Here is a 16,451-nt window from a genome sequence, read left to right as displayed (position 1 = left end):
ACACCATACTCAAATACAGACGTCAAATTTTACAAAATGTAGAATGATTGAGCAGGTAATGATGAGTTTTTACAGAGTGTAATGAACTCGGTGACAACTGTCTTTCAAACACCAAATGCAAAAGAAAGTTAATTTTGTCCATATGCAGTTACCTAGAGTGCACAAGCTCTATATCTAAATATAACCACTCCAAAGGATGAAAGGTGTGACCATGGAACAACCTGTACCTGGTTATCTAATCTGACAACTGAAACCCTTCTGATGTGGTTCCACACTGTACAGTACCTGTTGCATACTCAGTGCTTCTTTGATCACACTGACAGCAATCCATGCAAGCCAACTAAAATTAAAGGATGCATGCGTCATGTACCTGACGAAGATATAACCTTGATTTGTAATGTCTCCCACAAGTGGTTGATAAATTAGTCTACAGAACTACGCAGTTGCAGGTTGAAAAATTCCTCCCTAGTTTACCAACATATCAAAATACATGTGACCACAAGCCTGATGAATTTCCAGTGTAAATGATTTCTATGTACATCCTGTCAAAAAGGGAAGAGTAACCTACATGTACTGTTGTCTCAGGAAGTTAGGAGTGATCCAAAAGCATGAAAAGAAATCTACATGACTGGGTACACGTTATGACCAGTTTCATCAACGTAACAATCGGTAGCCACATGTGTCTGTGGAGGCAGACTCCTAGTACACAAGTGTCAATGCAGTTGATACTTGTAGCTGCAAGCAAGTTTATAATATCATTGAACAAAAAAATAAGTTAACTGGGCACAACAATACAAATGATGTTGATTTAGCAGAGCCTGCGGGGACAACTTCCTTTCATTAAATTTAGGATGGTCTCCATGCACGTGTATGCATACGCCTTGGGGAACAAGACAGCTGAATTTGGTAAATGTAGATGTGAATAACACCATGTGCACTTTAATGAATTGCATTTTGTGCTTCATTTTTGATGTGGTATTTCCACGTGTGCCTTTGGGCAATAACTTGTAGTCACTTTGGAGGGTCATTCTTTGGTTACACATGATAAAAGAGAAAAAAAATATATATTATTTCTCGTGTTCTCTACTCTTTCAAGACTCAGCTAATTTTTTTCAATTCTGTATACCTATCACCATCCTTACTGCAATTCTTTCAAGGTGTACTTGTCAATCAAATATCACTTTGTGGCTGGTAAGTGAATACAGTAAATTATCCACCCATAGGACTATGCACTGTAAATAAACACGTGGACCACTCAGAGCGGTCAAGTCATTCATTTAGCACTGAAATATCAAACTAGTGACGAAGTCCCACTGAACTTTTTTGTGGCAGCCACCTTGCAAGTCTGTTCCTCTGTCTGACAGGTATACACATCAGAAGAATCTCTGTTTATACTCCTGTCAAACGCGACCACACACCTGCACCATGGCTTCCATCTTATCGTGCATTTGGTCAAAATGCAAAATTCTTCGCAAATACAACCATGGTAATGGCAGTTACACCAACATGAGTTCTGGTAACTTTCTTGTCAGACATTTACGAAACTGCTGTACAAAAACAAATCATGGACAAATGTGACAAGTTAAAAACGTATTATCACAAATGTCTGAATCAATGGTTAAAGGGAACACCAGGTAAAAAGCAGCTCATAACTACCAGAAGGCCTACTATGCATTGGAAAAGATGGGTTGGATTTTTTCGTCCATCTCAGAGGAAATTAACAAGCACATGTTATGAAATCATTACCTGCTAACAAGCACACTTGGGGAAAAACAAACAAGAGAATCCTGAATCTTCCTTGGCTTTTCATGTTTACATTCATCATCATCTTCGTGAACATTGCCAATTCCACAGAAAATCCTGTGGGAGGACATCCACTGTACAAACACAATTTGTTTCGGGATAATTGACCAGTCACTAGGGAACTGAAATTAGAAATGGGAGTGGAAAAGGGATGGCTACTGGGGAATAATTTAAAAAGTACCTGGATGTTGCTATAGGACCTCATCCTTGCAAAAAATGATTAGAATTAAGCCAGATAACTTTAACTCGGATGAAATCTGCACACACTTTCAAGAAGCAAACAGGAAATCCCATAGTGATACCACTGAATTTCCTCCCAAGTTTTTTTTTCCATTAGAATTTTCAAATAAAAGCAAAAGATGTTCGATGTATAAAATGCAAGAATATTTTGTGAAACTTCTGTTCAATGGTACTGTAGCTGATTCCTGAATTCTGTCATTCATCATTTACACTTTTTCTTGGAACTCAATGTATCAAAGGATGGAGCTCTGTCTTTCACCATTTAGATCTTCAAATGATTCCTTGTTTACATCAAACGATTTTACTAATTTTTCTTTCACAACCACACAAGTTAAAGCCATCCCAAATCATGTATGCAAAATACTTAATCTTTTAGCCTTTATACTAAATTACAGATTGTCAGGGTATTCCAAAGTAAACAGTCTAGAATTTTAATGTTCAAGTGTTCTGATTTTTTAGAACAAATGTAAGAAAGCTACAAGCTGTGTGGGTTACATCTTCTCCAACATACAGAGTGACTCTAGAATGCCTACTTTAAATAGATCTATAATTTAATAAGATAAAAAAAATCATTCAAATGAAAATGAAACAGTCAAAGCACACTGAAGAAATATGTGTAGATGATGGAGTTGGTATAGTGTTTCGGTGACTACTCTCTGAGGTGCTTAATTTTATGTAGGATGCCTATATACACGTATCTATATTAGCACTATTTGTACATGCACAGTAAAGACTAAACCAACTAAATCAACTTGATAGGCCACAATTTTTTTACATGCACCTATGCTGAATAACCAATATTAATAACCCCTCTCAATATTTACATTAATAACCAATCTTAAGATTAATAACCAATATTAATATTAATAACCAATGTTAATATTAATTCTAATAACCAATTTTGATATTATTCTAATGACCAATATTCATAACCAATATTAATATTGGGGTTTTAAAGTGTCAAAAGTCTTGGCAGAATATCATATTTGTTTGTGCACATATACCTGAAGCCGGAGGCACCATTTTCTCTCCCATGAGGTAGACTAATCCGGGGAAACAGAATTAGAAGCCATTACCGCAATGGCACGATACTCATGGGCAAGGGATCTACATGTGTTGGATATCTCTTCGACCAATTGGGAGTACTGGCTCGCCATAGTGCAAACATGCCTCAAATTTCGAGAAAATAGGCCAGTGTGGTGCCACAACACTAACAGCCCCTGCACTGTTTACTCTGAATTGTTGAAGATACCTGTCCTCCACTATGGCAGGTTATTTTCTTCCTCCAGCATTTTGGACATTAATAATTCCCTAAGGTACAGAAAGTGGTACTCGGGGGAACTGTAACCATCCTTTCCAAAACAATGTCGGTGGGTACTTTTTTTCACAATCACTAAACTGAGGGTATGGATGAGGATAATATTTTTTTTATCATACTTTCCACTTTAAAATGGTATTTGTATATCATTTGGGCGATTTCCTAAGGTTTGTTAATTAAAAGTGCGCTGGATTTTTCTGCCCAATTTCCGGACAAGCCTTTGTGAGTTTCGGACTTTATTTTAAGACACTTGAATTTTATACGATTTCCAGTGCCATTTTTTTTAATATAACAACAGGATAATCGTACTTGTGTGTGAAACCTATCAACGAACACATTAAGAAACAGTTCTTAAGGAAACTTTCACAAAAAGGCAAAGCATACTAAACTAGGGGACTTCAGAGGCTGACTAAAACAGTATGGGAGGTAAACCGTCCCTTCGTATTTGAGCTCAAGACTCCTGTGGATTTTTTCTATATGACTTTTCCCGTTCATTCTTTTTCATGGAAGATGCCTCCACTGAATACTTGCATATCCATGGTCACCCAATTATGCCGCATTTTCTTCACTTTTATTAAACTTTATGAACAATTATCGTGTGATGACGGAGTGTAAGCTATTTCGGGCCACCTGCACACAAGAACTTAGGTAAAACTATTGCTTGGCAACGTGCAAAAATGGTACCAGGTACTTTAACAGTTTTGGTATTCATTACTGCAGTATACCCACACAGAGTACCAGTTACAAGTTCACTCCAAAGACAACATGTACATAAATACAATGTTTTTGTCCGTTGTTTATCAGAGGTTTAAATGTGTATTTTTCAGATATTCCAAGTAGAATTTTTTCTCTGAAAATTCAAACAATTTCTGTGGAAACAATTAAATGAATTATGCATCATAATTATGTTGAACGACGCAAAAACGTACAAATACTGACAGAAAGAATACAATTTTTATATAAAGCCTGTGGTAGCTCTGTGGTGCTTCATCAACATTATTTGTGAGTGACTTTGCTGAGGGATATTAGTGACAACGCAGAGTGCCGCGTGCATCTACATTGTGATTAAATTTTAACGTCTTTGCAGGAAGAACATTGTTCACCAAGCTCACTGGTACTAAAAAAAACATGTCCTTTATTTGGTGCGTATTGGGATTGGGACATTGGCTTCGCGGGGGAGGGGGAGCAAGAGGGAGCGCTACCCCCTTGAAATAACGGGGAAACGTTAAATACAGTTTTAAAAAAGTAAAAAGAAATAAGAGAGGAAATGGGATGTCACAGATTTGGTTGAAAAATATCGCCCCTCCACCCTTTAATGGGTTTATCATGAAATATCAATTCTCATCTGTCGGCAGGCTTGTTTTATTTGTTCCCATTGTGGGTCAAAATATGGTTTGCCCTCCCCCTTGGAAGAAATCCTGGCGATGCCCATGGATAGGGACACCGAAGAGCCGATTTTATGAGCTGTGCTGTAAACGGTCATAACATTTCCCAACAGTTTTGACATATATCATTTTCTAAAGCAAACAGGCTTATTAGTCAGACATCTGACCCTCCTTTTAATGTAATAAGTGCATTAACCCTAACACTCCTCAGTCCTCCAACAGGTGAAGGATTGAGGAGGGTTAGGTTTAAGTCTTCAGTTTGCCATCGCATGAGAGCTCATTGAACAATTACTAAAGCCGCTCAAATATTGTCTCCCTTGTAAAAGCGATTAGCTCAAGATATACGAGGTGCAAATTCATGGGTACTCCATGTGCGTGTACAGGTACGTATTTGACAATAACGTCAATGAAAAAGACCAGAGAATCTGGATCACGGGGTTTTAGTAGCAACTGCGGCTTGGTTTCCTTCCAACACGAGTTTAAGGACACCCCAGAAGCAAGACTACGTGATTTTTCCGAGTAAAGCACAGCGCCGAGCATTGATTTGGATTAGAATTACCTTCGTGTGTATGCGATGGACATATAGCTGTCATAAGCGATGCCATACAGAGTTCACACCTGTGCGAAATAGTACATCAGCTTCTGTCAGTTGCAAAAAGTGATTCTATGTATCATGGTTTTCCCCTGCCTTCAAAAAGAGTTTTGTGACCAACAGAAACGTTTCAACAGGAACTATGAAAATTCTGTGATTATCAATGGCTGGAACCAGATGGAACTTTGGGAAAATGTTAATATCCTGGGGATACATGTGCACTGACAGTTGCAGATCAGGGGGCGGGAGGCCACCGGCATTCGCCCCATTTGGGGGGCTTTTTTTTTGGTGCCTTTTTTGGGCAGTTGTTTTAGATCTGCTCCAAACTAGTTATTTGCTTTTTTGCACCATCGATGCTTTGTTCATTGAAATACTGGGGTTTTAATGTTTGAAATTGTGCGCACCGCCTTTTAAAAATTATGGAACGATCGCTATACTGATGCTCTGTTTCTTTGAACTCAACTACGCAGAAATGTCAGTCCCACAGTAGTGCTTTTTCTGAAAGGTTGGAGGTAAGGTGGTGATGGACACCTAGAGCCTTTTAAGCTGGATTACGCACTATTGCGAGCATATTAAGATTTTCCTGTACTTCTCTACATCACTCCAACTTCTGAACTATTGCATTACACGTACAATCTTACTTGGTGGAATTTCCCCAAATCCAAGCTAACCTGCAGGGAATCCGCTCTCATCGATGCCAGCCTCACGTAAAAGTGAGCAGTAATCCCCCTTATAACCAGAATACATCAACAAAAACAGCACAAAAGGTATGCTTACTACTTATACGTCTGTATATACCTTTAAAGATCTTTACATCTCTTACTGCTGGTTCTGATAACTGCCCACGAACTCTGAAGGGTAATGCCCACCTGCTCAAGACTAGCCCCAGGGAAAAGGGGAGACAAGCAATTCCTTGCTTAAAGCAAACTTACACAGTGCAGGTAGAACATTTAGAGGAGTCCCAACACAGGAGGATTTGTTTCTCCTTATACAAGAAATTTATTGGATAATGGATGAGATTTTGAATTTTCTAAAACTTTAACGACACGAGTATAGACAATGACTGTAGCGTTTAATTACCAACTGATAAATATTCTAATCAAAACCAATGTCAATGCTTGCATTATGCTTTGAGCAAGGATTCAGCATTGCCAATAGTCTCAAGCTTCATAATACATAGAACCTAGCCCAGCCAGCGTTAATTTTTCTGAAATCATAATCTAAGAAAAAATACAGGAAGAAATGAACTCATTTGTCTTACGCAAGGTAGTTAAATACTTGATTTAAAATTGTCCCATGTATCGTTACTACTCAAAGCAACTTTTATTCTGTCCAGTTGTCACCTTTCACTTTACTTTCTTGCAAACAATTGCAAGAAATGAGGAAGGGGTGATTAATCTTGGTCATTAATGGCTCATAATCATGGCTTGTGAACAAAGCTGCTTATTAAGGCAAAAATATTCCAGAGGGAAGTTTTGAATTTCTGTGTTGTAAATGACCCTTTTTTGACCACAGAGAAAAATGCACTCCTGGGCATATGTTGTTATCACGCCACGCTGCCCGCACAAGGCACAAAGACATAACTAAATTAAGTGCCTAGCACTTCGAAAAATCAAATTGATTTTTCAAAAGTGCAGCAGTCATTTCATGCAGAAATGCTGTAGTGGAGACGATTTACAAGTCAGGGGAAAAATAAAGTGCCACTGCAATGGTTGTTTCAGCAAATGCTGAGATAGAAAAGGTCACATTCTCAAAATCAAAACTTTAATGTCAAAACTCAGCGTGCTTTATTTTAACACACACAAGTGGGTTAAAATACAGAAATACAAAGGGAGGCAGAGACAGGGAACAACGGCCTGGCGTGGTCCATTTTCTTCTTGTCTTTCAATGAACTCCAATCTGTCCTCAAACACACAAACACCATGAACATCTACTGGTTTGGGGTTCTTTTACCTGCATACGTTTGTCAGTGTATTATTCACTTACTCCATCAATCGATCCATAGTCAATCACATGTATCCAGTTACGTTTTCAACTCAATTAATCACAAACCACTTTATGAAATTAAAGGCTTTTATCCTGAACTCAAAATTTTAAGCATTCCGCACGTGAAACATTTTAGATGGCTGTTGTAAGCACGTGCAGACAGCCCAACTTGGTTAAGAGAGGTACAGGTGGACAGCATGAGCTGCTAACTGTCTGCACAATATATTTACTATTTGTTTCTTTTTATAAATGATGAAACCTTAAATGAAAAAAATCATTTAAAAGCTACGAATTATTAACTTGTGGACCAACATTAGGAATTGCTCATTTATTTTTGAATTTTTTGGAATTTTTTCATTATGTATGTTTCAGTGTTCCAAAATGTTTCTGATTTTTCTTCTTCTCACTTCGTTATAAATGGTCAAACATGTTTTACCCCTCTATTTTTGACGTGTCTTTTCAGTCATTTTTATGGAAAACATGTTTGTGGTGACACAAAAGAGCAACGAGGGCAAGCCATTACATGTAATCACATGAAATCCTGCAATGACAAGATTTCAGTGACACAATTTTTTTTACACAAATGCTTTAAACGGGTTAAATATATAAGGTACAAGTAATCTTATTGAAGCTGTGGATGTACGCAACTCAAAGAATCCAACTATGTATGACAGCAGGGTGGAATAACTCCATTACATTCGGATACTTAAATTTTATATTGAACAGTTGACCGTTTATGTATGGTGTGTTGCAAAGCCATTTCTCATACCTGTTTTTGAAAATTGTATTTTCATTGGTCCAGAATGATCACATGACCAGGAGACAAATATGCATGCCAGCCTCACCAACGGGCACCATAACGTGATATAATGGACTATACAGTCTGCACTCCACAGTCCAAACATAACGTGTGTAGCGCTAACTAGACTATTCATTGGTACCACTTCTACTTTCACCAGACAGAGGGTAAACTTTGATGAAAGCAGCAAACTGGCTCTGGCGATACCATTAGATGTTGGAGCACTGCAATTTGGGGTTGACAGCTGAACGCTGTTTGAAGTTCATTTCTTTATGAAAGTTCCTTGACATAATGTCTGTTGAGCTAAAGGATACGTGCAGACTTTTCTCAAAAAATGGTTCTGAAGACATGAAAATATTGCTTTCGCGCCAGAAATGTGTGACCAACACAATCAAACTGATATGGTGCTGTTACAGCTGTGTGCGCATTCTACATTTTTCTGTGAAGCAACAGAAGCACTTGTCACTTTGATTGCATTCAAGACCTTCAGGTGAGGGAAATATTAGAAGAGAAGGCAAGACAGAGGTGTAACAATTATTGACAGCTGTAAAGTGGGACATGATGTTTCATCACCTTTAGGGACACATTCGCCTTGGGGCAACATGAGTCCCTTGGGTGTTAAAACATCACGTCTCACATCACAGCAGTCCATAATTGCTAAATACTGCTTCTATTTAAGGGAGTCTTCAGGTTGGCTTCCAGCGACTCGGATCAGCACATGGGGGTCAGGTTGGTGCAGTGGAACAATGTACTTTCTTTGCCTTCACATCCTACTTACAATGGGGGTGTATGGATTTGTTTTTCTTTCCCAACCTGATTCCACAGATTTCCCCCAGAACATTTGTCCAGGTTTTTCATCCCTCCTCTCATACTGAACACTTATTATCTTCTTTCCGCACGTTTCTCTCAGTGTGCAAGCAACAGGTACAGAGCTTTGGAGAAATCGTTAATTCAATTGACAGATTTAGAAGTTATCATATAGATACAATGTGTCAACAAAGACAAAGTAGCCGCAGTAGGAAAATGTCGAAGCCTGTATGTTTAATTAATATAATTCTAGCCTTCACTTTTAATGTCAACTAATGTTACGGAAAGCAGTGAACATTTTCAGCTAAAAAACAAAAATCAAAATGTAAAAAAACAAAAGCAAAACAAAACCAAAAAAAAAAATGAAAGGAAAAAATCCAAACAAAACTGAGGAACAGTCTACTATCAACAAGTTGAGCAATTCTATTTTCTTTATAAATGTTTCAATAAAAAATAGAAAATTTAGTTTAATAATCACATGTTCAATCCTTAATATCAAAGAAGATTCAACACTGCAGTGCATGAATTTCAGTCCAACACAATTTCCCAGAAACCAGCAAAAATGTACAGGGTAACCATATGAATATCTTGTTGAATCAGATGAAACACATTTATAATTGATTGAATAATTGGCCACTCTCAAATAATAAATATTTGAAAATGACTTGCAATCCATAAAAGTTCAGAAACTGAATCACTTCCAGTCCAGAACATTTACTATACCTTAATTACAGTAATTGTATGTGCATACACGTATGTACCTTCAATTTGTTGACTGCCAGGCGAATGCCGCCAACTCTGCCCGAATCTTTTTCACAAGGTAGAATCTCTACTGGACTACACAGGAATTTCAAAGCCCATGCCTTGCCGGAGAGGTCTGCACTCATTGATGGGGATTCCTGGGCGGTGTTAATCATCAGCTCTGTCAGGCGTTTTCTGGCACGTGGCAGATCTGAGAGAGAAACACAACTGAGCTGCGGAAACCAGTACTGTATGATATGACCAGGATTTCTGTCTACATGTTTACATTAGTATGTGTGGGCATTTGCATTTGGACATTGCAAAGCTATCAAGGAAGCCCCAGGCACAGGTGTATGTAGGTAATGTCCTTAAAGAAATGCAGCATTGTGGAAGAATGGTTGGAGCTTGCGTGCACATGCCACGTTTGCTACACTTCTTTGGAACAAAAATTGAGTGCTGTTTCTTTGAGTGAGTCATGAATGTTAAACAACATCACACATTAACCCTATTCCCCCTAGGGTGTATGTAAAATCACACTGAAATCTGAGGATTAGGGACTGCTAGGGCAGTCTTGTAGTGCTCAGGGGTTAAATAATTTCACAATCAGTCTTGCTTCCAATTTTGAAATGATATTGACAAGTTGGTATAACTACACCAACAATATTAATCAGTTATTTTAAATACTGTCAAACATGTACAATTAATTAGATACCAATAAAAAAGGGGTTCGTGGTGTTGAACAACTTTACTGAACACAAGATTTATGTACAAGTTTGTAACCTCTACTCACTTAAAGGACATACACTATGCGAAATATAAAAGGCCAATGTCAAGCACGCATTTAATGTGATGCTATGACAAGAACAATGCACATCAGGCACTCGACTGTTCCATTGTTAATTTTGCACTGCACTTACGACTGTCTGTGGCAAGATCCAACTCTATGTTGCATTTTTTAAGCAGCGCGTGCAACGAAGAGCGTGTGAGAACTACACGAATGTATTCAGAGGTTTTTGTTTTCTTAAGTTCGGAAAAAATACTTATTGCTCTGGAACACCTACATGTATGTACATCCACACTTGAGATCTGTTACAGTTTCATGGGTTTGGCTGTGGAATAACAAACTTTAGACACTGTTTTTCAGCACAAGGTGCAGTGTTTAACACATTAAAAAATGCCTCACTTATTTGGTGGTATGCTCTATTTCAGAAGCCTATTAGGATCATATTAACGAGAAGTCAGGGTTCAAAGCTTGATTTTATATGTAATTTCTTCTATATTTATCAATTTGTATTTTTCTTGATCCCTCTGGATTTTGAAGAAAGTGTAACCCTGATTTGTTCACCTCCATGCAATTGCAGATGATAACATGATGCCAAACACTGCAGTAAATGACAGATATCTACTCTGATAGCTGTGCCCGGGATGAAGAAACTGGATAGTTTTAGCATGATTAATAACGACAGCACCTCTTAAAAGCTAGCTATTTCTCAGCCACTAAAACTTCAATCCCATGGCATTATTCGCTGAGAAACCTTGCTATTCTATTTTCATGGCCAAAAGAAAAATCCATGCACAAATGTGAACTCATTGCTTGCTAATGTAAGCTGCCGCCAAAGATCTATTCTGACAAGGCCCTTGATCAAATAAATTACTTCTAATGGAGTGCTGGCCATCAAGTGTGTTGGCCAATTATAAGCCCTTTTTGGAGCAGAAAACGCTACTGGACAAGGATCTTGAGCTGAGTGGAAATCGATCTTTCTGTGCTGTCAGCTCAGAAACAGATGTGGAGACAAAGAATTTGCAAAGTGACAGTTTCCAAAGTGACAATTCTCTGTTCACCCTATCTCACTGTTGGATATTAGGTTACTCTAGTTCTTAATTAAAAATTGAACTATACTGAAACAGAACCAGACCTAGCGCAAGCCTTGGCTTAAACTCCTCCATACTATTTAGTTCTTCCCAGTACAATTAGTTGTATCCCGTATTGTGGCTTTCACATTTTTAACACGTGAAATAAAAGGAAATGAAAAAAAAAACACCACTCAAGAATTTCAATGTGCTTTACCCTCATTGACTACAGTACAGCTTGACCAACGTTTTATGTGGAACTGTTTTCCACACAATTTTCACTAAATGAACACGTTACAGTGAAACTATGCTTAATTCACGTAGAAATGACTACATTTGATAAAACTAATCATGCATGTGTATTTACAACAGTTCAGCAAAATGTGGGCACCTTTTAGTGCAGAAATAACTATAACACCAAAGTGTCTTTCTTGGATGAATGCCCTTTTGCTCATAAATATAAAAATCTGCATTAGCATAAGATAAAAAAAGTAAAATAATGCCCTTAAAATAATACACCAAAAATTGCAATTCAAGTCGAACAGGGACCCAAAAGACTCTGTAAAAGAAAAACATTCAAACATTGTATTGCCTGGGTCCTTCTAAAGTCTATTACTAACAGCAATGTTTTGCATTCTCACCACTGAGATTGAGACTACATGTACATCTGTTGGTCCATAAATGTTATGTTAAATTTGACATTATTTCGTAGATTTCATCGTGTACAATAACGCACGCACTCTGAATGTGAATCCCGGTGTGTTTGTCACTTGTAGTGCTACCTTTTTTTTTGACAGCCGGGAGGTTGTAGTTGTGTGGAAGATTTCAATCAATCAGGTCAGGATCACTCTTTTGCAACCACAGTGTAATTGCATAATGTGCCAATTACCTGCCCGAAAGCTGCCTACTGTTTGCCGTGGTTCACATTTCTGTGCCCGGGACTTCGAAACAAGTTTAGAGCAACTGCTTGTCGCACTTGCTCGCTACAAGAAAACTGATCTGTGCCTCGTTCTCCCCAAGGAATCGATTTGCCTAGGAATCCTAGGCATTTCCATATTATCCCTAAATTTAATCTGCGCTGTTGCGGTGTATCTATGCATGCTAATGGTAGCCTGGCAAATACCATTACAAAAAAACAGGAAATGTAGACGCGGCAGCTACAAGCAATGCTGGTGAAATGCACAGGCTAATTTTTATATGTGTAAAATGCCTCAATGGTAAAAGTAGAGGTGTAAGATCCCATAAATATTGCAATTACAGAGTGATGCTGTAGTCTACACCAGTTGGCACAACTTGCAAATCAAATGCTGAAGTGAGTAGGATGTGCATAATTTGGCCCAGTTTCTCGGCACAGCTCCCAAACAGAAATTAGTAGGTACTTAGCAAACAGACGTGTACATGTATGTAAACATGTAAGTCAGTAGCAATAGGCATCTGCAGTGAGTGGCGTTTTGTCTGGTGACATGTTTGCTATTTGAACAAATCCACTGTGCTTTAGTAGCTAGACAGATTTGGTTACTAGATGATTAATGTTGCACTAGATCTCAAGAGATTTGGTCCGAATAAATAAATATTGAAAACTATGGGGAAATAATGCACGGTGGAACTGTAGAAGCATGATTCACCTCCCACCCAAAGCACACCTACTCTACATGTAAGTGTGCTATATATCTTGCTCCATGAATTATTTATATGGCATTCAATGCATTACGTGCTCCATATCATGAGTCAGTTCCAAAGCTACACAGAATGCCACTTGGTAAGTTTTTCCCACCAAATTTTGCTGCAAGTATTCTGAAGTATGAATTGATTACAGTGACTTCTTGAATAAAAAAAACCCACAGTTTTAAAGGAATTCATTTCTGATCACGTATTCTTGCCACAACCATTTTTTGGCAAGGTAAAATACTTTCATCTTCAGAAATGTTACCAGCAAGCTCCATAACTGTAAAGATGACAGTGACAAATCATAACTTGAACTACTTCTAGAGGTGTTCACAGCAAATCTGAATATTACAAACATATTTGAAAATTAAAACCAAAAATCTAAACTCATTCAGCATTTTGAAAGAAACTCTCCTAACATCTCTAAAATCCAAACAGTACAGGACAATTTTTAAAAATTGGGGGGGGGGGTTAAGCCTAATATGAAGTTACCAATGCATTACTGATACCATCATTACACGTACATCCTTCTCCATCTCCAAACCATCTAGAGGATTTGTGAAGGATCTAGGACAGTTAATGTTTGGACAACTGATCCTTTTCCTTACCTGATAGTTTCTCCTGAAGCCCTTCGAAGTCCAGTGGGTTGAGTTCTGACCTGCAACCTGGAAGCTTACTCATTTCTCTCAGCTCCTTGATTGTGAAAGCCACCTGAAGTGGGCCTCGTCTACCAATTATATACACCTTCTTCAATGAAGACTTAAGCAAAGCGTCCAAGGCATGTTGAGTTATATCCGTTTTCTGCACAGCCAAGACACACAGTACATATGCCATTTTACCCAAATATAAAAACTCATGGCAAGATGAACATTCTAGACGCTTCGGCTGCTAAATGGCACGTAACTTTGTATTCAGATGGACCAAAAAAAAAAAACAAATGGGTGAACATGTCAAGGGCTATAAATATTTCCCCTCAGCTGTGTCAACTACAAGACACAATTTTAATGAACAAAGTGATGTAAAACACACAAACACAGCTGTTCTGCCCCACACCAAATTGGATATTTAACAGCAAATGTAGTAGCGTGTTACCCTGTGGCAAGGGTAAATACAGGGTATTGAAAATGAGCTGCCAATAGAATGCTGTGCAGGTAGGAAAGTCTTCTTTTGCTGCGTGTGTGAACAGCAAAGTGGCAAACAAAACTCCTGGTATCAGAGAGGAGGCAATCAATATCCAAAACAAAGAGCCCAAATTCGGTAACAAGGTATCGGAGAGGGCGAAGGGAACTGATTCTCTATGACAGTGCTGAAGTGAATGCTGACTGGAGTCCAACGTCCACTAACTGGTGTTGGGTCTGACATCGTTTGAATGTACCCAGCCTCCAGGCAGAAATGAAAATGCAGTGTCCCCCATTTACACAATGTAGGTGGAGGTTGGCTCTGCACTTTCTTGGAGGCAATTTGAAAGGAATCCGCACTAACTATGACACGAAGATATGGGGGCGTGCCAGACACATGCTTATTTACTGTCCGCATTTCAGCAATTCTGCGCAAGCCCAATACTTAACCAATAGAATGATCCAGATTGGTAAAAATGACACTTTTTGGTGACTGTGCGCTGCACCGAGGAGAAAGCGTACAAAAAGATTGCCGCAGCCACAAAAACATGTATCACGGACAGTGCAGCAGTGATTCTACGCAGGCGTTAAATGTAACTAACAAGTGTTGCCCCCTCAAAAAAACTGAGTGTGAAGACATGCAGCTTTTCAATTTGCATGCTCCAAAGCATCCAACATTCTTGGAAGGAAGGCACCGAAAGACTCTGCATGATCCATAATTGTGCATGTTAGAAAAGTAGAGATGCACCTCAGTGACTTTTCACAAGCCAATCCCAAACTAACCCAATTTAACCCACTCTGCCTGAGCCCATCACACAGGAATCTTGTTTCACCAAAACTGTACTCCTCCAATTGGTAAGACTTGGTACTATATGCAATAGGCCCCTTACATGTATGTGGAACACACTTCAACTTAATTGTGCAGGATTCCTGAAGATGCATAACACAATGTATACACATCTTCCTCTCCACAGCCCCAGTCTAAATGTATTTATACAGCTGGAAAGTGTTGAATCAGTACCTGATGCGCTTGGTGATTAACTGTTTAATATGTCAGTTTTTACACCAACAAGGTGTGAGATGCAACAACCAATCTAATCACCTTTTAAAGATAATCACTGACCTACTATCTAAAGTGTAAGATTCAACACTCCATTTTTTACGTGTAGCCTGAACAAGGTTCCAGTAACTATTATACATGTACTGTATGTAAATTGTACAAAACCAACCTTTAGTATGCTTGTTGGTGTAATGAGAATCCTAGCCACATCTAGAGCAACGTTCCCGTGGCCAATAACAACCGCTGTCTCTCCACTGAGATCTGGATTTAGCTTGAAACAAAACATACCAACAGTGCTATTATTTTGGAAACATTTGGACCTTCTCACTGCGCTAACCGTATTAAGTGTTTTAATTACCCAACAAGTATACAATTACAGGTAAATGTGTCTGGTAATTGGACATGAACCAAGGCAAGCCAAAATCAAGGTCGGAGCAATGCACGGTGTGCAACTGAATTGAACATCAACTTTAATAACCCTAATGCACTGGTATTACACACTGCTGACTTGGTTACCCCCAAAGGGAGTAAGGAGACATCAGAACAAATCCAGTGCAGGCAGAACTCCCAGATCCATCAAAGTTTGCTAAAGGGTTTATCTGGAACAATTTGAAGGATTGTAGAAATGTAGTCACCCTACAAAGAACATCTGGGTTACTGCAAGTCCGAGTTGAGCAAACTTCCCAAATCTACATGAGCACTTACAGTTTTTGCCCTGACCAGCTGGACGGTCAAAATGGACAAATTTTCCTTCTCTTTTTATTGACCCTAATGCTGTATTTTTTCAATCAAAAAAAAAAAGAATAATTCGTTTGCTCTATTTCTAAACACGTAGCCATAAGCCGGTCAAATTGTGTGCTGTAAAACATTATTTCTGCTTGAGCATGCACTGTCTTGTACACATAGCAACTGGGTCAGTGACAGTAACTGAACTCCAAGTACATACATGTGCATATAGCTCAAAACCAAAGGTTTTCCAGTGCAGCCAAGAGCATATGGCCTCCATAAAAGAGCCAGTGTTTAGACTACAATATGGGTGGGCAGTAGCATTCCGACTACACGCACATGTAACTTAGAGGCCAGGAG

General features: G+C 38.6%; 1 protein-coding gene across 1 annotated transcript in view; it reads right to left on the bottom strand.

The window, feature by feature from the left end:
• LOC110979675 (NADPH:adrenodoxin oxidoreductase, mitochondrial-like) overlaps nt 1–16,451 on the bottom strand; it is a 74,287-nt gene that overhangs the window by 43,120 nt on the left and 14,716 nt on the right. Inside the window, exons 6-8 of the mRNA XM_022235687.2 lie at nt 15,535–15,636; nt 13,796–13,988; nt 9,692–9,882 (exon numbers count right to left, since the gene is read on the bottom strand). Of these exons, the coding sequence (XP_022091379.2) occupies nt 9,692–9,882; nt 13,796–13,988; nt 15,535–15,636 (486 nt within the window). The remainder of the gene's footprint in view (nt 1–9,691; nt 9,883–13,795; nt 13,989–15,534; nt 15,637–16,451) is intronic.

The sequence above is a fragment of the Acanthaster planci genome, linkage group LG07 (assembly GCF_054643075.1).
Source record: "Acanthaster planci isolate LZ-2023a linkage group LG07, COTS_SCS, whole genome shotgun sequence".
Classification (NCBI taxonomy): Eukaryota; Metazoa; Echinodermata; class Asteroidea; order Valvatida; family Acanthasteridae; genus Acanthaster; species Acanthaster planci.
This window is presented reverse-complemented; position numbering and strand designations above follow the sequence as displayed.